General features: G+C 40.9%; 1 protein-coding gene across 2 annotated transcripts in view; it reads left to right on the top strand.

Moving 5' to 3' along the window:
- bcas3 (BCAS3 microtubule associated cell migration factor) overlaps positions 1 to 27,749 on the top strand; it is a 305,863-nt gene that overhangs the window by 49,614 nt on the left and 228,500 nt on the right. For both annotated transcript variants that reach the window (XM_034867219.1, XM_034867220.1), the window contains exons 14-15: positions 9,437 to 9,570; positions 16,121 to 16,457. In XM_034867219.1, coding sequence (XP_034723110.1) covers positions 9,437 to 9,570; positions 16,121 to 16,457 — 471 coding nt within the window. The remainder of the gene's footprint in view (positions 1 to 9,436; positions 9,571 to 16,120; positions 16,458 to 27,749) is intronic.

Here is a 27,749-nt window from a genome sequence, read left to right as displayed (position 1 = left end):
CGGTTTTGAACTGCCCGTGGGAAGAATGAACATGTAAGAATCTGTCCATTCTTCATTGAAAGCTCTGTTTTCGCTGTCTACTTTTCTTTTTTTAGAGCACGCCATGTAAAACGGGTGCCTTTCGCTTCGTCTCTCCCTGTGTGTGTGTGTGTGTGTGAGCATATCTCACTCTCGCTCGAGTTGCAGTGGTTATCGGAATGCACAGATTTGATTGGCTTAATAGCGTCACGTGACATGCTTTACAACTCATGCTATTGGTCTGTGAGTTTCCTGGGCAGTGCCAGAGTGCTGAACCAGTACCATAAATGCCAGAAAGGCTACGCAGGTGAAATTAGAAACGCTCCGTCAGAAGTCAATAATTCTCAATGATTTATTGGTTTTGATCCGGGTCCGGACAGTACGGCTGCTGGGTCCGGATCCGGACCACGGTCCGCCTATTAGTGACCTCTGATCTAGAGTATACTATTATATACTATATACAAATTAAAAACACCACAGCATTAACTACATTTATATAATTAGACTTAAAGTGTGAAATCTGCCTTTGGCCCACAAGGCTTGCAATGTTTATTACACAACACAATAAAAAGTTGTTGGATTGAACAAATAACTTGCTGACTTGCTAGTCCTAGAGTAACATCAGCCGTTAAACACCAGCTCAAATCAAAAGGATTTATCCCCCCAAGCCTCCCGGAACAGCACTGGGCTGAGGCCATGGTAGCATGATTTAAGGTACTAGAGGTGAACTGGCATCTCTCCAGGAACCACTTCACACTCGGTATTTTGGACTTGAATCAGCCACCTACCAGTTCCCAACCCAACTCTGTACAGACTGAGCTACTGCCACCCCCACATAGTGGGCATACTATATTGCCCCTGCAAACGTGTGCGCACTGTGCCATAGACAATTGTTACAAAAGAAACCAATGATTTCCTGCCGTTTGTGTGTTGAGGGAGCCAACTGTTTTTAAAGTCAGGTCAGTTAGACAAGGAATCTTCATGGCCCCACAATGTGGATGCCTGAAAAGCTGGTCAGTTTACACATTGTTTGGTCTTGATTCGCTTAACTGAAGCATTCCCCAATTCTCCATAAAAAACTAAAACCTTATGAATTCAATCAAATTAACCTTGCAAATGTGTTTCAGACAAGATATAATATATTTGCAGTACTTACAGGCATGTGTAACCCAAACTCCAACAAAAGAAAAGCAATGAACTGTAGTATGTTACAGTTGCCATGCTTTTCCAACCATGTCCACTACCCTTATTGACCCCAGAATAAATGTTATCCCACACTCGTACTTTTTTTGTATCAAAACTAGTGTAATCATACAGGAGTGTTAAACATGGGTAAACCTGCTAAAAATAGTCGATGAACACGTTTCCCATTGCCAGTGGACGAGAATGCCTTTCTGTTTATTCCTGATGTATCGCATTTGACGTCATGATCACAACAGAGTAAGCAGTAGAAAGCAGCATGGAAACCAGTGAAATGTTAAAGTGGTTGCTCCTACTTTTTAATATCTGTTACTTATTTAAACATTTAATGCTTCTTGGGTTGATTATGGTTGGACGGCGCGCATGGTAGCCGGGAATCATCTGGTCTGATCGTGGTCAGAGCGGCTCAAAGAATGGACATCTCTTCTGTAGCCAATCATTACAATGCGGTGTCCGGAATGTTACAAAGTCTTGGAGGTGCACAGCTCGCCGTCCCGCGGACCCTCTGCGCACAGTCGCCCAGGCCCGCAGTTGCGTCATATCGCCATCCACACTGCCTTGGCCGCATTGAACACAAGAAGCATGAAACATGTTTTAGTCTCGCTCAACCTCGGTGTCAACTTATTTTAAACAATGGCCAAGCCCTGCTTTGCTGAAGACAGATGGAATTTGTGGCCTGCAGCAAGGCTGGACAGGGGTGCAGATTAACGCGTCTACCCAGGTGTCAAGTTTCCATCACTGCCGATCGGAGCTGGAGCCGATAAATACCCGTGACTACTACAGAGTTATTTGTACCGGGAATGAATGCCAAATGTAAGCTTTGCCACTAAAGACAAAAGCTAGATTTAAGTGGATGTTAGTAGTTTTTTTTTTAGCCAGTGGCAAAGAGGCTCAGTTTTTTTCTTTTAAGTAAATGGAAAGTCAGAGCACTGTACAATCTTAAATGTGACCAGTGGCTGTGAATGTTGAAAGGGATTTCATTCGTTAACATAACGGAACAAAACTCTGAAAAGTTTAAAAGAGACCGTGTAAATGCAAGGGGCTTACTTCTCCAGCCACACTGTCTGCCTGTTTGCTGAGAAAGGGGATTAAGTGCTGATCACAGTCCCAAATTCTTTATCAGGAGATTGTGAACAGGAGCAATTTGTTTAGGGGCTTTTTAAACATTACATCAAAAGGGGCCTGGTGTTGGAGTTCTTTATAAGCTGCTGTGAGAACAGCTTTGTCCCATGTTGGAAAACCACAGACAACAAAGCAAAGGTTTTAGGATTCACTGGGAATTTGGATTAGTGGCAGTAAATTGGGGTGGCTTTTGCGGACGAACTCTTGCAGGTGAAGGACCGGAGACATTTTCCTCCTCCTAATGCCGCTTCATCCTGTGTTATACCCACTGGATGGCCTTCTGACGTAAGACAAAAATAAAAACCTCTCTCTCCTTTTTTAAACAAATCCAGCTGGATGTGTGTAAATATGTAAATGCTCCATTGAAATAAGAGTTAAGAAGTGTGTTTTCCACTTAAGGTGATGAAAGAACAAGCCTGGAGCTCTGCCTTCAGAACAGTCACGCTTTGTGCACTTGACCGCTACGGTGCCTGTCCCTTGTGTGTCGGCTCAACTTAAAAGCCAGGCAAGTTTTGCCATGTTAAAAAGAGCCGCCGTTCCAGCGTGGTAATATCAAACTAATGGCAGCTTTTTAGTTAGGTTAGACACACACACACACACACACACACACACACACACACACACACACACACACACACACACACACACACACACACACACACACACACACACACACACACACTTATTTTCATATCTATTAATATCTTAGTGCTTACAGGTGGTCTGCCTGTGAAGCGCGTAGAAAAACACAACACTTGGTTTCAGCCTGGTGTACATCAAATGAACCGTAAGCACCTTTCCCCTCTTTTCCTTTGTTGTTTTCTCTGTTTTTTTGCAGTTTCTCCCTCCCTCTGTGCCCCATTTCTTTCTAACCTTTTTTCTTGCCTGTGTCCTTTCCTCACTCTGTACAAGTACGAGTGGGTGATGTTCAGGGATTTAACAGAATTTTGAGAAACTGTAAAACCGAGAAAGGTAGCAGTATGCCAAATGTAGTCACCGACCCTCTTCTGTAGCGACTGTGCCAATATTCAAGTTATTTTTCCGGACACAAACTGTATAATACCTGCTTAAACTATGGCTGCAAAATCTGCCTCTTTCAAGTGTGTAAAGCTGTTATTGCGGGGAAAACTGCTTCGTAGAATCTGTTCTCTGAATTTTAAAATTACGCTCAAATTGCAGATAAGACAAACAGACTTTTAATTTGAGAAAACAAATCAAAAATTCTTCTTCATGGTGTATGAATTAAAATGATACGTTTCTACAGAGCCACGGAGGTGACATGGAGGAAAAAAAACGTAAAAAAACAAAACATGTACCGTACGGGGGACAAATACTTTTGCCTGATCTTGACTTTGTTTTGCGAGATGTCGAGTTTTATTTGTGAGATCTTGACTTTGACATAGACAAAAAAAAAATATTAAAAATAAATAAAAACATACTAGGACAAACACTTTTGCCAGATCTTGACTTTGTTTTGGGAGATTTTGACTTTGACATGGAGGAGGGGGAACGAAGAAAATAAATTTAAAAAAAAAATCTTGAATTTTGTGTTTTTCCCCAATAGGCTAAACATTTTTTTCTTCCCTTTATTTCCTCCATGAAAGTCGAGATCTCGAGTTTAGTGTTTGTCCCTAGTACATGTTATTTTTTTCTTTTTTTTTCTCTTCATCTTTCTTTTGTGGTTTGAGATAATTCTGGTGCCTATTTGATCGCATGGACAGCTCTCGAATTCAAGTTAGCTCAAGTTAGACTCTGACAATGAGCAGGGACAGCGAGGCCCAACATGCCTAGCAACAACGGGACAGTACCCAGCATGCACAGCCAAAACTTTAATTTGATTGGTTGTTCATGTTTTGTTTATAGTATCCTACACATAAAAGTGTCTGTGTGTTAAGGGATACATGTGATGATTTTGCTCCTCTTAATGTAAGTGTAATTGGATGTGTTGTCACCCTTGTGTAATGTACCTGGGAAGATGGGACATGGTGATTAAAGCAGGGCACGCACAGATGAACGCCCTTATGTACTTGTATTACTTGTACCATTCTATTTCATTTGAGAAGGGCTGATTGGGATGTACTTGTTGGACACTTCTGCTTTAAGGTATCCATGTTATGTCATAAAAAGATTTGACCATTTTATGCTCACCAATTTTTGAAAACCATTTTTCACAAAAATGTTGGTATTTGCGTTGGTATCCTAATCTAGAGCTAATCTAGAAAGTGTGACGCAACATATAAACTGAGTGACACTACAACTTTTAATTAGGAACCAGAAATAGTAACACTTGCAAACCTGAATAGACGCCAATGAAACTTAAAGTAAAACCAGTTTGTTGAAAATTCCCAAAATAAATATATAATTAGTTAGAGTGCAGCCTCTCTGTTACATTAGAGGTGGTTGTCTTTTGCTTGTTGGCATCTGTCTAACCCTAATGCCTACCCTGCTGCACAGTGGAAATAAAACTGCTCATATATTAGCGTGGTGAGAGGATTTGCGGTGCGCTCTCCTCCCTCCTTCAATTAGCACTAGCGATTAGCTGAATTTGCACTGGTTAAGAAGAGAACACATGCCTATTAATCTTTTACTTATGTAACATCATAATATTTTATGGTTTGAAAGCCAAACTCTTTGCAAGCGGCTTAGGAAAGTCCTCAAAATTCATTTCGTTTTAAACTTTAAAAGGTAAAAATAGACGCAGATGGATTGGTTGGTAAAAGAGGTAGGTGGATGTGGTTAGATAAATAATTGAGAATGGATCCTTTCTCCTGGTTCTAAGTACCTGTGGCAGCACTAACACTTTGGTTAGCTGTGTATATTAGAATGCATAGTGAATCTGTATTGTGTAATCCCAGCATATGTGTTAGTACACACAGACACAAAGAGTTCTGTCCTCCCGCCCAAATTGGCAGCTCCAAAGACAAAGCTTCGTTCTACGATGGATACTCTTTCATTTGTTTGTTGGGCTCATTTGCTCTGAAGTTTAGGCATCCTGGTAACAGTAAGTCCCCCAAGTACTCCATCTTGTAAGCTTTATGCCTTCCACATGGTTATAATTTGAGATTTTCCTGATTTTCAAAGCTTTTTTTTAGCCTAGTGTTGTTAATTTAAAAGTGGACTAGTTTTGTTGTGGCCTTTTGTGTTGCCAAGTAGGGAAATCACCGCCTTCTTTGTTGCTCTCTCCATTTCCATCTTCTCTCTCTCTCTCTCTCTCTCTCTCTCTCTCTCTCTCTCTCTCTCTCTCTCTCTCTCCCCCCCACCCCATCTGCCTTTGTCAAGAATAAAGCTAGCCCAACCACTTTGTAAATGAAACATCCTCCCACTATTAATGGGATTGAGCAGATGTTTTCTGTTTGAATGGTCAGAGATGGGACAGTAAAGCCTTCAGCATAACAAAACAAAAAGATTTTTGGGAAAGAAAAAAAACAGAAAGCAAAAGCAGATATTTATGGAAATGATTATATCACTTCCCATATGGACGCATGTCTCGCACACATGGCAAATTAGAGGTCATCCCTTCCAGTTTAGCGCATGTCTAAGTGCGTGTGGCAGCGATTTTGGTACTTAAACATCGTAAATAACACTGTAACCCCTGAGACGAGGTGTTATTAATAGGACGTGTCAAACCCTGCTCCGGCCAGCCTCTGGTTTCCCTGAAACCCTCTCTTTTCACCCGCCGAGCGGCTCAGCTACTTTTTAATTTGGCCATCCTGCGGGCTAACCGACTGACGCCTCTCGGCGAGGGCCTCTGTATTTCAACAAGGCCACAAAAGCCCCAGTCCTCGGGCGCTCGCGCTTACAAAGCTTTCCAGCTTTTCTGAGCTGTTACTTTTTTGAAGCCCGGACTCTACCATCCGCAGAAGAGAAACGCCGGCCCCTGCCAGAACACAGCAGCCAAGTCTCAGAAACCCAGGGGCCAGCCACTCCAGCCACTAGGTGGGCGGGGTCCGACTGAAACAGAGAGAGGAAGAAGAAAGCAAGAAAGAGTGGGGGAGAGAGGGTTCGAGAGCGAGAGGAAGCTCCCAGATAAACAGACCGCAGCGCCTCAACTCCTAATCACCCTGCGCTTCCGTTTCCAGACTCTATAATTAGAAGGGCCCCATCCCTTTTTTCTCTGTATTCCCAGTTGACGCAAATGCTTCTTGTGGCTTGGCACCTCGTTTGGGGCGTGGGTTTTCAAGAGTTTACAGGCCCTGGGCCTTAGCTCTCTGGCTTTCTGGTTGCTCTGATACAGAATGAATTGCTAACCACTGTCTTAATGCACACTTCTCTTGGCTACTCTTCTACTTTCCTCCCTCCACCTATGATAATCTGCATGACCCCATCGCTCGGCCACTCTGTACCTCCCTCATTCCACCTCTTCATCATCTTTAAATATAACTGTTCTTCAGTCATACACACTTCTTAAAAAAAGAAACCTTTCAACTCTGAATGAATGTGCAAAATTTTGTAGCACATTTGGCTTTTTTTTTTCCAGAGAGGGAGTGTTTTCCATCTTCCTCGCACGTGTTGCTGAATCCTTTTAATCTCATGCCATTCCCTCCTCTATTCACATTTGACATGCCACCCAATAAAGCCCGGCCACTAATTAAAACCTACTGCAGCCTTCACATAAATGATTCCATGGGGAAAAAGCTCAGAGGAAAATTACTAATTACTTAAATATCATTTATGTCTGGGAGTCATCAAAAACACAGAGCTTTGGACCTTTTATTCAAATCTTACACTGTATCGGTGATGTCGTTTCTAACATTTTGAGTTATTGCCCAATCTACGGGTTTGTTTGTAACATCACAAAAGTCTTCTTGGATGTTTTTTTTGGTTTGCGCTTGAAAAACGGAGCAGCGTTTTCCCTAACCGAACTAGTTTAGATCTGGGTTTGTTCTGGTGTGGTTTGTTGAGCATGTTGTTTATGGTGAGGGCCTATAATTTCTGGAGTTTGTTGGGCTCCAAATAAAACGGGACCAAATGAATGGGCCTGTCAGTCGGGGTTACATTGTGGGGATGAGTCTCAGTGTACACACACACACACACACACACACACACACACACACACACACACACACACACACACACACACACACACACACACATAAAGACACCCATGACCATACACAGATGTATGAATACATAGTTTTTCTCTTTTACAGACACTCATCATCTTGTCTGTCCGTGTGAGAGCACACGACTCAAGCCCTGCTTTTAACCAGACCGAGCTATCATGCGAATGACTGGCTGCATTTTATGACAACAAACGATAGCTGGCTTTGCTTTAATGGGCTGGCTTGTTTGTTTTAAATGCACAGTAATTCTGTCATGCCGTCTAGCATGTGTCCTGTACAGTTGGTAATGTTTGCTCCCTTTGTGTGAGCCGCTGGAATGAAATACAGTTTTGTATCGGTTTACCAGTGGCAATGTTTAAACACACAAGCACAATTTAGAGTGTCTTTAGAGAGCATTTGGTCCACTTTGAAAGGAACATAAAGGTAGAGGTTTTTGTTTTCTCTAAGCCTAACATAATAATAATAAAAAAGACAGAAGACTGGAAGCAGATATTGACAGATGTGTTTTAATTTGACGTTAAGGAATCATCACTTACAATACGTACGTGGGTCTTAAAGGACAAACCTTAAGGGATCGTGTACTGAATTCCTACTATTCCCACTAGGGGAGCCAGCCTACTACTGTTAACGGATCGTCACTATTCAGTGCTGCTAAAGCTTACATATTTTTTCACAGTTTTTATCTCAAATAGTCTGTGTGGTTATACCTCACAGCATTCTGGAATTAGAGGAAAAACATGCTCTGGTTTATTGGCATTTCTTTGAACCAATCACAGTAATCTTGGGCGGTGCTAAGCGCCGGACGGAGCCATGATGTTGCTGCAAAACAGCCTCACGAAGGAAAATATTTTGGTGGAACATTTGTAGGTTCAAAGGTAATTTTAGTCGTGCAACAGAAAACTCAGATTGGACAGATAGTCTAGCTAGCTGTCTGGATTTACCCTGCAAAGATCTGAGGACCAGGTAACCATAGTCCTCAGAAATCAGCCGCAGTTTAAAATGCCGACCCAAAGAAAGCGGAAGGTAACGGACATCTGGCCAAAAAGAGGGACATCCAAAGGACTTTCTGGCGGCACGTGAACAATCCAGAAAATGAAACGTTGTTGATAAAGACTATGTCTCAAATTATTAGATTACACGGCATCATATTTGTTGGATAGGGCGAGTGGAAGTTTAGGCAAGGAAACTAACACCTTAAGACAGCATGTGTACTGTAATTTAAGTGGGTATTTTTGTATAAATTATAGAAAATATTATACACATCTAATATTTTTACATGATTTTGCTCCAGCGGTTTGGTATGCCACTTTCATAGAGTTTGGGGACTCATATCAGAGAGAAGATTATTTCGTGCCTAAAATGAGTCAAGTTATAAGAACACTTGGTCCTACATTTTTCATACCGCCACTCAAGAGCATCTTTACATTATAATCTCCCTGGCTGTTAAGTGCCCACATCTTTCAAATTCTGCTGACCCACTTTGTAACACAGGCTTTGTGTCATAAATCTTGGTTTCTAAGACCAATTCAAGATGACTTTGATGATGGCATCGAGACAAATCATAGATGAAATCTTAATTTTTCAGTCTGTTGACTGTTATTCTAGCAATTACAGTAAATATTAATACTATTATTTGTTGAGCTGTTATTATGGACACCGCACATTGATATATCTAGAAGGACCCCACACCCCCAAGTTATCTGTAGTTCCTGGCCTGATGTTACAATAACATCTTCATAAAAAAACAATTTCTGAAATAGGATACCTGTCAGTGTTTTACTATAAATGGCAGCAAAAAAGACTGCTAACAAACACTAAATGAAGCATAAAATACAGAAGCATGTTATAAAGCACAAAAAACAACACATTCATGTGGAAGCGAGCACATAAAATTCAAAGCGCAATGAAACAAAGACCACAATGGACAAACCGTAACAGCAGTGAGGATAACCATATAATGATAACCAGTTAATGTTGAAGCCGGCTGTGGGAGTGATTCCTAATGTTCATGACTGCACTTGTGTTTATTGTAGGAATGCTGCTGGTGACTGCCGACACTCTGGGACACGATTTTCACGTCTTCCAGATTCTCACCCACCCATGGGCGTCCTCTCAGAGCGCTGTTCACCATCTCTACACACTGCATCGTGGGGAAACTGAGGCCAAGGTCTGACACACACACACACACACACACACTACAATCAAGTTGTTGAAGCCGCTCTAAATTGTCATGGGCGTTAACTGTGAACAGTTTGGGAAATTAATTTATCTTTAACCTTAAACCAGAGATAGTCCCATCCATTTTTCTGACCAAATAAGTTGTTGTTCTTATATAATATGTTGCCAGATCAGTTGCTACAATCAGATTTCTATATAACAGAAAAATGAATTTGTGTATTAAACGTATAAACCATATTTGATGTTGGTCCCTTTACATAAAACAAAAGGCTCTACGCAAAAAATAAGAGCTGTGACACAAAGCCAAAGCATTAGAATCCATCTTTAAATATGGGGGAAAAAGCTGACAACAGAGAGCAGACAATGCTGACTGTAATTTTGAGCAAATACTCAAGTTCCAATTCTTGTAGTGTTTCCAATAAAAGGTCAACAACTGTGGCTTTGCTTTGCCAGCAGGTAGCACTCTGATTATTAGCAGGCGCTTGAGTTTACAGCAAGACATTAATCCACCATGTGCTGCTATTTTAACTGTCATAAGGACAGTACTTAAACATTAGAACATTAGCAACCAGAGAACATGGACCAGAATGCAAATGGCTTTGATTTAGATCCAACCAAAGTCTATCTTGTCTAGTCAGCATTATTTACTGGCTCTCTTCCTCCACCACACAGCATGACCCATGCACTGCTTGATGTTTTCTTGACAATTGAATCAGGTGTGTAGAAGTTGACACAGAGCAAGTATGTTTATCTAAGTAGGGATTTATCCCCAATGGGAAGATCCAAAGATCCTCCTCTCAACTATCACATTGCAGTGTTTTTCTTTGGGCCTGGATTAATATCCTTCCAAACCACACACACACACACACAGACACACACACATTTTGAAACAGAGACAATTTGTGGGAGAATTCAGCCATGAAAAGTTAAGAAAAACATTCAACCACCACTTCCCCAATAACATAGAGAACAAATCATTACATGTTCTTATCTCTTTCCTCTTGCCCCCTCCAGTCTCCTCTGTCTTGCAAATCTTATAAAAGGAGGGATTCTTTTTTGTACATATCGTTTCTGAATTGTAGCATTTGAGGAGAACATCTTTGAAAAATTGCTCTGTTCTTTAAAGATTAAAGATCAAAATGCTGGCTCTGTATGGTTTTCTTTTTAAAGTAGTTTTAAATGTTCTCACACAGGGTTTCCCGTTTCCCGTCGCTATAACACATTTTCATCATCATTTTTGGATTCCACAGAGGCCGTGACATCAGTGTAGGCCAAAATATAATTTTATCTTCAGATGACTAAACCCAGAACTGTCTTTCTAGCACTTATTCCATTTTTTCCGTCAGTAGGTGGCGGTAATTAGCTGCGATTGGCCCGGGACCGAGTTAGTGAGTACTTATTCCGTTCTGGCTCATAAAGCAAATAACTCCAGAAAAGTTGCGACACGTTCACTCACACACTGCCCTTTAGTAATTATTCCATCCTTTCTGAAACAACATCAAACTTACACAGAAATGTTGTACCACTGTATGATTGTTTTTATGGTTGTAGTTTGTTAAAAGGAAATCCAATGGTAAATGTCTAAACTTCTGATTTGTCCAAAAATTTGAAAAAAAGATCCTGGTTCTCAAGGGCATCAACAATCCTTAAGATAAGAATCTCTTCTATTATGATAACGTTAATTGGCTTAGTATGACGTTATGTCAAGCATGGGACTGTTAATTAGCCAGATTAGGTTAAGTTGTTTTGATTAAGAAAATGCAAGCTATCACAATTTGGATGTAATGTTCGGCGTTAACGCTATTCCGCTTTGCACATATATATTTTTAGGGGCAAATGTGAGTAAATACTTTCACTGCGGAGCCCTGAAAACTACTTAAGGCCTTGTTTGGTTCAGGATTATTGACTGGGAAAACACACGATCACACACACACGCACACACACACACACACACACACACACACACACACACACACACACACACACACACACACACACACACACACACACACACACACACACACACTCTCACAGCCCGCCTATTGTTAATGGATGACCAAACGGCAGGTCCGCTGACCGGTTGCACACTGAGCCTGCTTTGATCCTATCCGTTGTAAACACTGAAAGCCTGCCCTATCCTAGTGCTAGGCCAGAGGTTATCACCGCGCACATACACACAAACACACACGAACACACACCAACACACACACACACACACACACAGTCAGCCACAAAGTGAAAAGTGATAAAGTCTTCAGTTAGGTGGGTGGAGAGACGCCTTATCTGTCTCCAGCGGCCAAACATGCGGCTGGCTGTCAGTGACCTGAGGCCAGGTAAACAGACCTGCAGCTGATAGTAGCTGTAAGGGACTGAAGGTGGAGCAGAATGCAGAGGAGAGTGAAGCCATTGGGCAAACTGGAGAGGGTTAGTACCTGTGGTTACAGGGGTGGAACTCCATTACTGCGAAACTCTGCGACCCTGCACGATCAGCTGTGATTGCAGTGATATGGGTTTTGAAGGCTGATCCTGTCAGCGTGTTTACATGCACTTAAAAGACCGGGCTACTGTTGGTTTTCTGCAGAAACCTGATTTCTTCGGCTTAATGTTAATTAGAGATCTGGTTTCTGTAATGTGGTTATGGGAATATAAACACCCTAGCCTTTCCTTAGCCAGATATGTTCTAGGGAAGGCTGATTGCTTGGCCACATATACAGGAAACGTGGTTTTTAATTAGTTTTTTATAAATTAATGTGTGTATGACATGCATGATGAATGGGTCAAGGCCGAAAGAACAAGATCCAGGGTACAAGCGGCCAAAATGGGTTTCCTCTAGAGGGTGGCTGGCGTCTCCCTTTGAGATAGGGTGAGAAGATCAGTCATCTGAGAGGAGCTCGGAGTAGAGCCGCTGCTCCTTTGCTTCGAAAGGAGCCAGTTGAGGTGGTTCGGGCATCTGGTAAGGATGCCTCCTGGGCGCCTCCCTAGGGAGGTGTTCCAGGCACGTCCAGCTGGGAGGAGGCCTCGGGGAAGACCCAGGACTAGGTGGAGAGATTATATCTCCACCCTGGCCTGGAAACGCCTCGGTATCCTCGAGTCGGAGCTGGTTAATGTTGCTTGGGAAAGGGAAGTTTGGGGTCCCCTACTGGAGCTGCTGCCCCCACAATCCGATGCCGGATAAGCGGCTGTAGATGGATGGATGGATGGATGGATGACAAACACTTCAGGGAAAGGGTTGCTGTGACAGCAGAGAAGCAGGATGAAATGAAAGATCATTACATAAAAAACAAACGTTGATTTTAACAACTGAACTTTTGCAAATCTGGAAGCAGCATCACTAATAAACTTGAAACAATTAAGCTAGAGTTCCAAAGTAAGGGGTCAAGGGTAGTTAGACGTCTGATTGTGCATCTGCAACGTGTATATTGAGATTTTACAGCAACCAGGTTACGACATGAAAACATATTGCAATCTAACTTTATCTTTTTATACCAATACCCATATGTAAAATCTGTATACCTCATTTGTTTGAATCATTTCAATGTAAGATACTCCTTCTTACATATGTAACTAATGCCAGAAACATATTTTTTTATAATGACAATAACATGTTTTTTAACATACTGTGGAGTTAATGGTCTCTAGTAGTGCTATCGAGCTGTTTTTTTTTCTGTGAGTGGGTCCCAGTTTTGTTTGTGTGACACAATACAAAGTGCTGCCAATGGGTTCCCGCTATTCCACTGACCCACAGGTGGTGATATTGCGCAAAGATATACAACACTGCGCAAATAAAGGCAGGGAAGAAGTGGAACTGTGCACACGGTGAGCGCAGACCTCCGCCAAGCCCATGCCCTATCTCACCATAGAGATGAAATGCAATTAAATCTTCTCCACACCTAAGTTAAAAACAATTTATCACGCTCCAGAGTGTGGTTTTCAGAGTATGTCTCTATGTTAACAAAAGTGAAAAGTAAGTTTGATAGAAATAGAGGTAGTAGTTTTTCCATAATCCTAATGTCAAAAGCCAAAAACATTGCTGAGCGGATTAGACTGCTAGTTACTACAAGCAACTTTCTTATTTCTAACATTAGGCCTGGCATATTGGCAATCCAGAATATTAGTTAAACAATGAGCAGAGGATTTAACTTGCAGTCAACCACAAAACCCCTGTTTGCTTTTCTTTCTGTCATTGATATCTTCTCTGTAGTCCCTTTCTTACGCAGATACACTTTCATTTATATTTGTGTGTATGCTTGTCTTCTCTTCAATCTTACCCCTCTGTCCATCTCTGTCACATGCTTGTCCTTCCTTTAAAGGTTAGCTAAGGTGAACAGAGCTGCTTAATCTTTTCCACTGATTTAAAAAAATAATAATGATTAAAAAAAAGTCAGAAACATTAAACATGTTTTCTTGGCATCTCTCTGACTGCCAGAGATGTCATCAAATACTCTGTGTTTGTGGACAGGAGGGACACTTTCCAGCCTCTTTGAAATGTGCTCCTCCACACCAGCACATGCATGTGACTGAATACAGTTGCATTCCACCTTTTAAAGATAACATTTGACTGTTTGGTATCTGCATGGTTGTCACACTATGACTGTACCATCATCGCCACCATTCAGGTAATCCCCTGCCTGATAAAAATGGATTTGACAGTAAAGTCCAGACACGCATTTACAGTGGGAGATCTGACAGGTCTATTATGACCAATTACGGAACACACAAAGTAGCCCTTTCTCATCTCCAAGTGATCCCTAATCAGCCCAAGCAGAGGTCAGGCCTTCTCTTTCACTCATCTTTGTGAAGTAAAGTAACTGTCTGGTATGCAGAGGATGCCCCATTAACTGTCATTGCTAGGTACAATTACCTAGCCTGACCTGGCAAAAGATTAGATAGGCCTGCAGGTACAGAGCTGTCTCTCTGATTGGCTGACATGCTTGCTAGCCGAGTTAGAAATTCCTCATTGTAACTTCCTCCTGAACCTCTGCTTTCATTTACTACAGTCCCATCCATTTTTCTTTTTTTTTTAATACAGTATGTCAAATGATAGATGCTGATTCAGCACACACCCTCATCAGTCTGTCACCTCATTCTTTTGTCTTTTTCATTTTTTCTCTCCCACTCTCAGTTGCTTTATTGTCTCTTGCAGCCTATCTGTCTAGTTTCCTTCATGTCTAACATGCTCAGGGAGATCCTATCTTTTCAAGTGTGTGCTCTCTAAAATTCAGTCACAGTTTGTGTAGGAGAAGAGAACGAACAAAAGATGCCATCAACTCTTTAGTTTTTTTCTTAGTCATGCATTTATTTTATCAGCAAACAAGCTTGAATGGCATTGTCACCTTTGCCAACAGTTTGACAATTATCTTATCTTCTCGCCCTGGCCGACTTTTGTCAAGCACCTCAGACAGGTTTGTTTATCTGTGTGATAATGTTCTGGCAGACTGGGGTTTGATGCTGTTTTTTTGCACTGTGCATATTTCTTACACATTGAAAAAAAAAAAAAAAAATCCATCTAGGTAATAGCAATAATGAGAAGTGACATAGAGCTGCTGAAACCAAACCTGAACCAAATATCTGGTGAGTAGTGGTTAGTGAGCATACCATATGTAAATGATTGTCCAAAGATGCTTACACGTATACTGCAAGGAAAAACAGTAGTCATACATATTGAAATCCACAAGTTAAAACTCACACATTATCATTCCAGCATCACTTGTGGTTGTTTTACACTGACAAGATCCATTTCTAAATTGCCCGTCAGTGAAACACCTTTTGGTAAAGGGGCCCTGTTCTACTTCATGGGATGACAGATTCCTATTTAGCCAACAGTAATGTCACTATTCATTTAATTATATACTCATTAGCAGTTGGATTAGGTATGGACAAGTCTATGTCGACAACGTTTCACTTCCGTGATTGTTAAGGTGCCACTGAAAATTATGCCAGATGTCCCTCATTCGGTCCGTATGTTTGTCACCTTCTATGGCTATTTTGCAGCAGCACTGTGGCTCTGTCCAAGATGCTTGTGATTGGTTTAAAGAAATGCAGATAAACCAGAGCACGTTTCTCTTCCATCTTGGAATGTGTGTGGACTAGCCAGACTAGGTATGTACTGATTCCAAAACATTGTACTTAGTACATACCATCTTCTTATTCTCGGTAATAACATTAAATCTTCAATTTTAAATCAGACTTTTAATTATTGATATTAAATGATTTTCACTTTTGTTTTGTCATGCTCAGACCAACTTGATGGCACAGGCCCACTCTCAGAAATCTCTCAAACCAGAGCTGTCACAGCATAGATATCTTCATTAAGTGTTTAAATCTTCTAACACAACACTGTTGTATATTAGCTGTCTGTTCGCTGTCTTTTACATATTCTGTGTTGCTCCTTTGAGCTATTTAACCCTCAAATCATGAGCATAGTGAATGGAAACACAGTGAGTAATTCATCCTTCACCTGCACATTCTTGTCTCATCCTCTTACTGTCCCCTGACCTCTGTATCTGTCCCCTTTCTGTACTTGTCCTGTCTTTGTCCAGGTCCAGGACATGTGTTTCAGCCAGGACAGTCGCTGGGTAGCCATCAGCACCCTCCGCGGCACAACCCATGTATTTCCCATCAACCCCTATGGCGGTGCGCCCTGTGCCCGCACACACATGTCCCCGCGGGTGGTCAACCGGATGTCTCGCTTCCAAAAGAGCGCTGGCCTGGAGGAGATCGAACAGGAGCTGAACAGGGTGGCTGCCTTAGGAGCAGGAGCAGGAGGAGGAGGCATAGGAGGCGGTAGCTGCATCCTGGGTGGAGGAGGCGGTATTGGGGGCCGCTGTAGCCCCATTCCTGGCCTTTCCAGCAGTCCCTCTGGGTCTCCACTGCACGGTGAGGAGAGGAGAGGGGTTGGAAGGGGAAGTAAAGGCTTGCTGATGTTATTGCTTCTTTGTATGTCCACCATGGCATCGTAGTGAGCATTTGGTGCACGGCAGCATGTTGGGGGGTTATCCAGAGTTCACAGGGTCATATTACGGAATCGACAGAAAGCTTAAGAAGCTATACTGTGTAATGTAAGTCAGTTACAAGTGTGCTCTCAAATTTGACTATACACATTCATCAGACACAGAGCTTAAGCATCCGTTTGGAGTGTTAATGGCCACCCAGTGATCAAAATAAAAGTTATATTCACTCTCCTTTTAGCTCTGATTTAATCACCAACTTCTGAGAAAAGCAAGTATATTATGGCTTTATTGTTATGAGAGGCTGCGTTCTGAGGTTGATAAGAGCTGAACCGTACTGTGAATGTGCTGTAAAACCAAACCACAGCGTGTGTGCGTGCGTTTCCAGTGACTGGTCATCTCAGTAGCTGTTTTCCAGGGACTGTCTGCAACAACCTTGTCTACCTTGTTTGTCAAATAGCAGTTCAGGCTGCTCACACTGTCTGTGTGTCCCTAGTTGACATAGATAAACACTGAATAACACACATTGTGTCAGCTGCACTGCTTGACCCCAGAGGTGTCACACAGTGTAAAATATCACAGTTCTCATTAGTCTTTGATTTCCAGGAATATCCCTGAGCTTTAATACGTATACTGTAGCCAGGGCGAGGACATGAACTGAAACACTTCAGAGAACCAAATTACTAGGAATTGATTAATGGGTAATTTTACATATTAGAGTATGTGGTTTGCAGTGCCTCTTATATGCTCATTGCCCTAGATGGTTGTCAGCATAATGGAGCGGAAACCAAATCTCTAACCTTTTGAAGTACTTTTTCAATTTAGGATGAAATTACACTTTTGAAGCACGAGTGTCAGGGAAAGTTATTGAATTGTAAAATCAAGTTCAGGGAGGAAGCTGGCAAATATATTTCACAGAGCATCTGCTCCCTACATTTGAACAGTTCTACTTCTAGCTGGGTTTATAACTCAGTGTTATGGAGAGTGGAGCAGACTGACCCAAACACAGGAGTCTGCAGGCAACAGAAAGTTGGAAGAAGTTACTTTTACTTCACGGTTTGTGCAGGTCAGGCAAAGTTGATTAAACCAAAACACATCCAAGGATCCAACAAAGACTGGACTGAAAACTGCAGGACTTGAATACAAAATAATTTGATGATGGAATGAAGTGCAGGTAGAGAGCAGGGCAGAAAGCTCAGGGGAGGGAAATGAGGTGATTAGGCTGGAGAACAGGCAGGGAGCTGATTGGCTGTTAAAAACTGGAGGACTAACAATGTTAATTCAGAGCAGGTGTGTAGATGGATAAAGGACCAAAAGGCAGCACAAGAACACAAGAAGCAAAACACAGCAAACAGAAAACACCATCCTTTTAATAATAAACCAACAAATCATCAAACTGTCTAAGAACATGGATTAAAAACTTGGATATAAACTTAGGTACACAACACTATAAATTGCAACCTTGTTTATCAGCAAATAGAAAACCAAAAAAACCCAGAGAACGAAATTCTCTTAATCACTGAGCATAAAAAGCTGAGGGCATCTGGACACAGAGCCAGACTGACAACTTCAGCTTTTTTTTAATGTATTAAAACTTACTTGTGAGAACTCCAGTCTAAATTACAGTTAAGAGGCACAAAGGCACTCTAAAACTTGCCCCGATAACTGCCGTTTTAGCTCAGTGGAAGCTTGTACATGTCAGGTACAGATGTACCAGGTCGGGTTTTACTCGCATATCTATAGCTATTAAAATTAACATAAACATTGGCCAGAATTCTCCTTTAATTGGGAGCCCCTTATGCTAGTGGTGCTGGATCTGTTGGCTGGACCCTTTTCAGATCATGTCTACTCTTGTCAGATTTCATAATAGCATCTATAGCAAATTACCTTTCTCTTTGATATCTGCTGTTGTAGCAAACTGAGCAGGACTACTATAATACTATATTAGCATAATATAATATTTAGTTTACAAGATATTTGCATCAATGAAGTATCTCAATTTGGCGCATATCTAATTTGCTACATTAAACAGATACATTTTCATCTGTTTTTTATAAGTTACAAGTTTAGAATATAACAATTAATACATTCAGACATACTGTGATTGAAAAAATGTTATCTATATCACTTATCCCTCTCCTTTCAGTCTTCTTATGGGTCATAATAGGTGACAGAAGTTGCTGGGACCATGAGGTCAGGTTAAAGTCATATTGATATCTGCCTACCCCAGAACTTACACTGCACCCCCAGCCACGAACAAGCACACACACATACACACTGACTTGAAAGATGGCGCCTTTGTTTCCTCTCTCCGTCCTGTCTTCCTTGTCTAGACCCGGGCCCCTCAGTTACCCCTGCTCTAAAACACACACACACACACACACATACACACACACACACACACACACACACACACACACGCACGAACATTCCTCCACACTGTGAAAAATAGGCCATCAAACATTAAAAGGAAGTCTGAGTTTGGAGAGTCGCTGCTCCGCTGCGATGAGAGACAGAGAAGGACAGAAACATCAAAGTGGGGTAGAAGGTGAAAGTGAGTGTGCAAAGTAATGAGGTACGATTGAGAAAAATGAAGGAGAGATAGAACAGGGGGACTAAAAGAGGAGGAGTGACAGACAGAGAGAGAGAAAGATAAGTTTGTAGTAGCAGCAACGCTGACAGCCGGACTCTAGCGGAGCATGGTCGTAAATCACACTTTTGTTTCAAAGGAGAGCATTAGGACCACCTGTCAACAATTAGTCCTCACATTGATACCTTATTGAATGTGTGTGTGTGCTTGCGTGCATGTGTGTGTGTGTATGTGTTCATTTGAAGAAGATAAACTATTTATAGAACTTTTTAAAGGTAAAATACAAAAAAGGAGCAGGCCAGACTCAAATATTCCAGTGGAAAGAACAACTTTACAAGAACATAGAAGGTTTTCATAACTGATATTTTACAGTGTAAAATGTAATCCACAGGAAATTGAAGTCAGGTTTCACACTGCTTTTTGTTAAGGTGTTAATCCAAACCATACTGACACTAGCACTAGTACAATTTCAGAAAAAAAAAAGTAATAACAAAATAACCCCAAAGCCCCTTACTGTGTGAGCTACAAGTTCGTCACGTTGTGTTCTTATAGTGTTACAATCTCATTCATATAGTACTGTCTTTACACTTTTTGAGTTCAAATTGTTTGACTTTCCCTTATTTTGTAAAGTGGGGTAGGTCTACGCTTGGGGACTGTGATCACATCGGACGGGTTTCTGGAAGCTGCATCACCTGCATCATTTTACCCACAGTGCAAAGAATACAACATACAAGCAGAATAATGTGTCATCTGGAGAAGTGGCTCCCAGCCCTTTTTAGACCTCCAACTACTACACAAGTTTTAAAAAAAATCTACGAAAGGGTGACAGCTTCCAGGATAAATGGTAGGCCAGCACCCCCAGTTGTGTGTTAATAGCTCTTTTAGCCAGTGACAGCTTGTTGTACCCTGGCTGCGTAGAGACACACGGAGGCCACTGGCCTTTCACAGTGGGAGCGCTTGCTGTCTCAGGGTGTAAAACTAAACAAAGAAAGGTGGGGATACTTTTTTTTTGTGGGCATCAACCTAACAACAACGAGCATACTCAACAATATAGTGCAGGAAGAAAAGAAATTATTGTTTTACTTAGTACAAGTTTTGGTTTCTGTTTTTTTGTGATCTTTTTTTATTTTTTATTTAAAAAAACAAAAGTGCAGAACATTGGTCCAGATGACAGCATACAGAAAAGTACACTACACACACCGAAGAAGGCACAGTGCACCATGTAAGTTTCTGTTTTTGTTTCATTAACGAAGTTAACAGACAATTATCACAACTTGGATATTTTTTTATGAATGATTTTGATTCCTTTGATCAGTGGACAGAAATATAAAAAATATATTTGGTGTTTACAACCAGCTCTCGACTCATTTGTTAATTACTTATTTGAGAGTTAAAAAAATAGATATGCCATTATAAAGCTTGATTGGCAAAGTATCTTGGATACCTTAGTCAGAAAAATCAAGAACAGAGATGTGTAATAATCTTAAGCAAAATGTTTTAAAATATGGCTAGCTGGCCCTTCCTGCAGTGAGATTTATCTTAATTTTTTAAGATTACGTTTTGGGCAGTGTAGTCTTTTTTTTAGAGGACAGCTGAAGACACGAAATGGGAGAGAGAGGGGATATGATATGTGGCAAAGTGCCGCAGGTCGGAGTTGAACCCCATGCCGCTGCAGTAAGGATTGATGCTCTGTACGTGGGGCGCTCGCTAAACCAGGTGAGCTATTTTAAGGTAATTGTCTAAACAGCAGCAATTATGCACACTGTAATTTTATTGACTGTATAGTGCATTGCTGGGCTACTCTGGGTGTTTCTGGGAGAATTACGTCAATGATAAATTAAACTTGTCAAACAAGCTCTTCCACCAAAACAAGATGATTCTCGCCCTCAGAAGCAAGCATATATTTAGACGCTGCAAAAGTGTCATGAAGTGCATGCATACAGGTCATTATCAGTGTGCCAGTGAGATCTCTGTGTGGCAATGTCATGTAGGCCTCTGCGTCTGTCATTTTAAAGATATTGTCTCAAAAGCATCCTGCCACATGTAAATTTAGAAATCCAGCCCCCTCCACCACTACGACTGCCACCAGCGTTGATAAAAAAACTCCATAATTTGCGCCGTTTTCACCGGATGCAAACACACTGAGTCACATTTGCTTTAGTGTCTGCTTTCCGCCTGTTTTTGCAAGTCTGGTGTGAATTTTGGGCAGTAAAGGCGGTTTTCTTAGGCTGGCAGAAAGCAGCAGGGTGAGGCAAGCTGGGGCCGGGCCACCTAGCCACAACAGCTGCTCTGTGATTGTCGCCAGAGTGGACAGCGTTGATTTTTGGGAAGGAACTGTAGAAAAGTACACATCCTTCTCAAAGCTGCCAGCTCGGTTCCACCGGCAAGCCTAAAAATAGATGCTGCAATTGCCCGTTCTCTTGTCACTTTTAAAATCTGGAATGGCTATTTACATCCCTTGACAGTACATGTTCTCCCCCTGCCCCTTTTTTTTCTCCAAAGCCTTTCCTCTGTGTGATCAATGCATTGTCATTTGAGGTGATGACCTACAATGTGACCGTCGAACGCTGTAAAGCGCAGTTCGTCTGCGGCCCAGCGCATACAAGGCATGATTAGTGAGTGCAGTTTCTCGGCACAGGGCAGAGGTTATTGAGGCTATACCAGGCCCATAGCAGCCACTGAAGAGTTTTATTATTCAGACGTTTTTTAAGATCCAACCACAGTGTACTGCGTAATACATCAGAGTGCAGTGCAAACAGGTTTTAATCGCTCCGAAACCAACTTGAACATAATAATCCAAAAACCATAATTTTTTTCATTTGATCTGTGTTCATTTTTTTTTTTTTTTTTGCAAAGGTCTGTACTTTGCCCTCTAGTGCGGTGCTGTAGATGGAGATGATGCTTTTATCTACTGATTAGGGGTCAGCCTTTCTACACTCTCTTTTTCTACTCACCACTCTTTCTGTACTTTCCAGAATGAAATATGTGAAATGTCTCCCGCTTTCCTCTTTTTCTGGGACATTCTCATGACAGTTATGACTTGGTGTGCATTTTTTAACAGGCTTGGGTGCCTTTCGTGTGTATGCACAGCTCTGGTTGTACACTTCCCCACCATAAAACATCAACACGAGGCTATTAGTCAGTGCAACAGATTTGTTTCCTCACTGAGCAAAAGCCATGGTGGTCCGATCGCTGGGCCATCTGGGCCCTGGCACTGGTTGAGAGAGAAAGCGGGGGAGGCAAAAAACAAGGTGTGACGGGAAACTGTTAATTCACTTGTTGATAAAGGGACACTTCCTTGCTGCTATTAGAGGCTGACGGCTTGCTTATTTGGGTTTGGACTTTTGTTTTATCTCGCCTCCCTCGTTCCCCTGCTCTCCCCTTCGTCAGTCATCGTCCTGCGGTGCAAAACACACCAACTCTGCTGAGATCAATGCCGAGGAAGCATTACCTCATAACTGCTGGTGTGTGACACGTATGTACACGACCTTACCGTGACCCTGTTTTTGACAGTATAGGTACTGTAAGGTAAATAGTTACAGAGTACAGTTGAATATGTCGAAATCACTATTTCACACAGATAGCAGATGGATTTACCAGAGCGAGATCGCATGTTCATTTAAAAAACTTGTAAACATTATGTAACCATGACTTAGATGACTTGTCCAGATTTTAGTCATCATGATGAGCTGTCTGCCTTGGATCAGTACCCAGCCTGAGACTGAGCTAACCCGTTTTTGTAAAGCCACCACAGGCCCACATGTTCATCGTATATAAGACATTTTCCTTTGCTCTTTCATTTTAAGTGTTCTTCCTCCTTTTCTTTTACATCCCATTGTAGTTGCTATGACAGCTCTACTCTCTCGCTTTACCTAGGGTAGCCACAACAACCACACAACCCCCGAACCAAAGTTAGAGTGGGCAATATGGAAATAAAGTCAAGCAATCAACTTGAGGAAGATTGTGTGACAGCTACTAAATAGACCTTGTGTTGAGAATGTTTTGTCAAAAATTGAGATAGGGTTTATGAATAAAATAACCATAGTTGTATGTCTGTTGTTTGCTGATCCAGAAATCCAGTAATATTACATTGATTGACAAAGATTAAACTTAAAAATACAATGTTACCTTACAGCATTCCCTCTCTGGTGTGTAACATTGCCTATAACGGCCAAATAAAATAACAAATACGGTATTGTCGGCAAATGTTTTTTTTTTTATAGTTCTGTTTGGTTCACATAGTCGGTACAGTTATGTTTTAGTTGTCTGTAAAGAACAGGCAATACAACGGAACACAGAACACGATGAACCCGTAAAAAGACATTGTTCACATAGTGAAGAGTTTTTCAGCTGACAAAAACAAAGGAAAAATATAAATAAAAAGAGTAAAATTTGAATTGCTGTTAACAACCGTGCATGTTAAAGGAACAGCTACCATATGGCATAGAAAAAATCTCTTATGGTTGAACATTGTCTCATAACATATATCATAATCACCGAACTGACCCAGGAATGTCCCAAAGTCATTAAAGGTTTATTCCAAATTGGGGAATATATATTTAGTGTCTAATTGTAGCTTTACATTTATCTTGTGACAATATATGCCATCATTTTGATCCATAGTTCAATGATCTCCACATCTGTAAAATGAATTGAAAATAAATAATAATGAAAGTTATCGTTGTAGTGTTAAGGTTATATCTCTTGTTTCTGTTAAAGATTAGCATTTTTATTCAACTTCAGAATATTGTAAGTGACATTTTAGAATCAAAACAATCCTTTTCAGGTTGTTAAAACAAATCAGGTATTTTGTCAGGTTTTGTGTCTTATAGAGTTTAGTAATGTCCAGAAGAGATCATATTGAAAAGATGGAGATGGATCAGACTTACACTGGGAGCAGCATTATTAATGCCTCCCTCTCTTTGACCCTGTCCACCGTCTTCTGTGCATCTACACACACACAAAAACAGACGGGTGCATATGCTGACATTTACCAGAAAATGTAGTTTTTATTTTAAAATCAGCATGGCTTCCTTTTCTTTATCCAGGGATTGTGCTTCTATGTCTCTGCGGCAAGCTACAAATAAACAGGAACAGAAGACAAATTTAGGGGAAATCTGCAAATATCATTGGTCAATAAAAGTGTCTCTTACTAGGCTAAAATAAACTTTTAGCAGTTATTCTTTCAAAACAAAGAGTTTCATACCGGGGTGAAAAAAAACAACATTGTTATGGAAATCATTAATTTCCAAAGGTCGTAGAAGTCTTTTACTGTAATAAGTTATGGAATTCTACATTACCTTGGTGGCAGCCCTGTGTTTTAGTACCAGAGTTGTCCTCTGTGTGGCACTGTGTGGTCAGGATTCCCAGCAGTTTGGAGAGGGAGGAGCAGAGCAGCTAGGCCGGACAGACAGAGAGGAAAAGACTTGAAAAGCTTGAGTTGTGCTGCAAGGGTTTTTCTTTGATACAAATCTTGCAACAGAGAAAGAGCGGGGCAATTTCTCCGGCTTTTTTAATGAATGGTCACTTCCTCCAGCTAAAACAACTTGCAGCCCTCCTTTGGAGTTACTTTTACAGAGGCAGCCTGAACACTGTTCTGTTAACTGTGGTGACCTCTAAGCTGTGATCGTTGTCTTTTTGGCATTTTCTTTCCTCTTTTTTGTAATTGTCTTTAGAATATTTTGGAGGAAGTGAAGACTTTTTTCTCTACATGCTGTATATAACATTTTTTAAACTGCTATGAAAAAACAAAACAAAAAAAACAGTGTGTTCTCATAATTAATATCTTTCATTGGGTACACAGGATCCAGCGTAACATTCAAATCCTACTAAATATATCTTAATAATCTAACCTTAACATTGTTCGTCAGCATGAAATAGGAAATGACAAATAGCTTTCTAAAAGGAGCAGATGTTCTTTTAAAAGCATTTTTCCTTGTCATATAGTCAAGAGGATTAGGCTTTGTACATTACTCAGTGCATTTGATTTAACAGTTGTGTGTCAGGAAAGGTAAGCTAGTGTTAGCGGCTTGTATTTGTTGCAGGCTCCATGGGCAGGCTTCTCCCTGTGGTCGGCAGAGCAGCCAAGAGCCCAGCTCGGCTTGAGTCAATAAACGGAGAGCTCAGCGCAAAACCACACTGCAATCGAACAAGCTGTTTACTCTGAAAATTAGCCTTCCCCTGTACTTTTAGGGCTTTTAAAGCGACCAAAAATACACAGAGCGAGGAATATGTATCTTGGCCGGCGTTCGGGCTCCGCCAGAGACCACTGTCCTTTTTATACGAACCCTAATAACTCAATCTCCACAACCACTAAACCCTCTTATCACTGGGTGCCCGCCACTGCACTCATCATTATTTGATTTGCAAAATTGGAAGGTAGAGATAAAGAAATAAAGCTGGCTTGCCATTACACACAGAAGGCACTTGTGGCTTCCAGCTTATTGCCTACCATGTGAGAAAGGGCATACTCGGAAAAGCCAAAGCCTTCCATTGTCACCGAATCAATAGGTTTTACATCCCACCTTTGTTCTGTTGCAGTGTGTGGGTCATTTGTTTTTGTGTTTCTCTCATTTCAGTTTAGTTTTTTACGTTCCTTAAAAGTGTTTGTCTTACACCAGTGTTAGGGCTTAGCAGGTCAGGTTGATAGTTTGTTACTAATTTGTTACAGTATGTACTAAACATACTCAAAATATCACATATTTTATACTGTATCTATTGTAGGTGTACAGTATATAATGAATAACAACAATACTTAAAACCTAAGTATTGCAAGGTAGTGGGGTGTTAACAACTCTCATGACCTGAGTCACCGGCGTGTATACTTCTGTACGCAGAAACCTGAAATCACACATATTTAGTGTAAGACAAACTATTGTTGAAAGTCAAGAAAATCAGAACTAAAACTGATATCTTTTTTTTTAATTTGTTTTATATTAATTCAAGGATGAATGTGATATTGTTCTAGTAAATGCAGTCAACAATATGCGCTATGCAGTGGTAATATTTAAGCATGACATGTTGTAACTTTATAGATTTACGCTTTTAAAAAACGAAAACCTCTACAATCCTGGAAACAAGCCTGGTCTTTCTTAATGCTTAACTCCTGTTTACTTGGATCATGTCTTAAGTGTTTTTGACATGCCATTCATTTAGACTCGGACGCTGTCAAAACTCTGCGAAATTTCGATCACATCAGCCCTGCGGTTTATACCCGCTATTCAAACAGGGCTTCCGTCACAGCTGAACTGAACTGCAACGTCAATCGATCAGCATTAGATCAGGCTCATTTTTAAATGGCCAAATAAGATCAGATCAATACATGTGACGTGTGTGTGTGTGTGTGTGTGTGTGTGTGTGTGTGTGTGTGTGTGCGTGTGTGTGTTTTGATGCACTGCAGAGCATGACAGGGCTGGGATGTTTGATTATTAACTCAGATGAAAGAAGACAGGGCTGCTGTGATAAAACAATTAACAAAATACCAACGTCATTAAAGAAAAGCTTGAACTGAAATCTGCATTACCTGCAGCAAGACCACCATTTGTCACCATGATCACGAAGGCAACGTTTCAGTTTGACGTTATAATTTTGATCCAGTTGCTCATAGAGACAGCGGAGGATGGCTGTGACAGCAGCACAGACGTCCCATTATCTCCTCTCTGCCTCTCTTATTGTTTCCTCTCCTGCGGACCACGGGGTTATGAAAGGAGAAGCATTTAGACCCAGACTGAGTGACGGATGCAGCCAAACCTCTGAGGGGGAGGGGGCGCTTCTTCACATTTAGCTTCAATCCCACTCAGATATGTTTGTTATCGTATTTATTGCCATAATAAATACCAAAATTTCAAGAAAAAAAAAAAAAGAGTTGCACAGGCAACATGCAATTCATTCAAAATCTTTTTTCTTCACTCTTGTCTACTTGATGATGGTCGCTTTTACCCTTGAGGACATTTTATCACTTTATGTCCTGCCAAATCTAACTAGAATGTCTAGTCAGAAGTGCAAAAGGCAAATGCAGTGCAGAGAATTATACAGAATACATAGTCGTAAATAATATAGAATGTTAAAAAGAATTGGTAAGGGTATGAAAAGATATGAATACGCTCGAAATACACAGTATTTATGTACAGGTATAAGTAAAAAAAAAATAAAGATTTAATGCATATAAGTACAAAAAATGCTAATATTAAGAAATGATAGTGTGCTGTGATTTTAGTAGGATGTTCCTCTTGCAGGACATTAACATGTAAAATTGCATTTTTGGTTAATAATGGTCCAATTTTAAATCATACTTTTTTTTTTAACCTCACATTTTGCATACTGCACACACTTAAGTAACATGAGTGTGTAAAATAATTTAACCCAATGTAGACATTTACAGAACTTCTTCGCATGTTGCTGTTCTCTCTAAATTGGTTTGTAAGTGTGTGTCCGTGTTTTTGCGTGCAATACAACAGCTGCTGCTTTTTCCTCTTCATTACAACACAAACTGCTCTGAGCACAACACTCGTTATACAGTATGTTACACACTTAAAAATCTCTTCCTTAATGTTAGCTCTAAAATTTTATGATGAAATCAGAAAACGCATGCCCTGGGATTTTTTGGACTGCTTTTTTAAGCTCCCTGACATG

Source organism: Etheostoma cragini, chromosome 3 (genome assembly GCF_013103735.1).
Source record: "Etheostoma cragini isolate CJK2018 chromosome 3, CSU_Ecrag_1.0, whole genome shotgun sequence".
Taxonomy (NCBI): domain Eukaryota; kingdom Metazoa; phylum Chordata; class Actinopteri; order Perciformes; family Percidae; genus Etheostoma; species Etheostoma cragini.
Note: the sequence above shows the minus strand (reverse complement) of the source record. Positions and strands in the feature narration are given on the sequence as shown.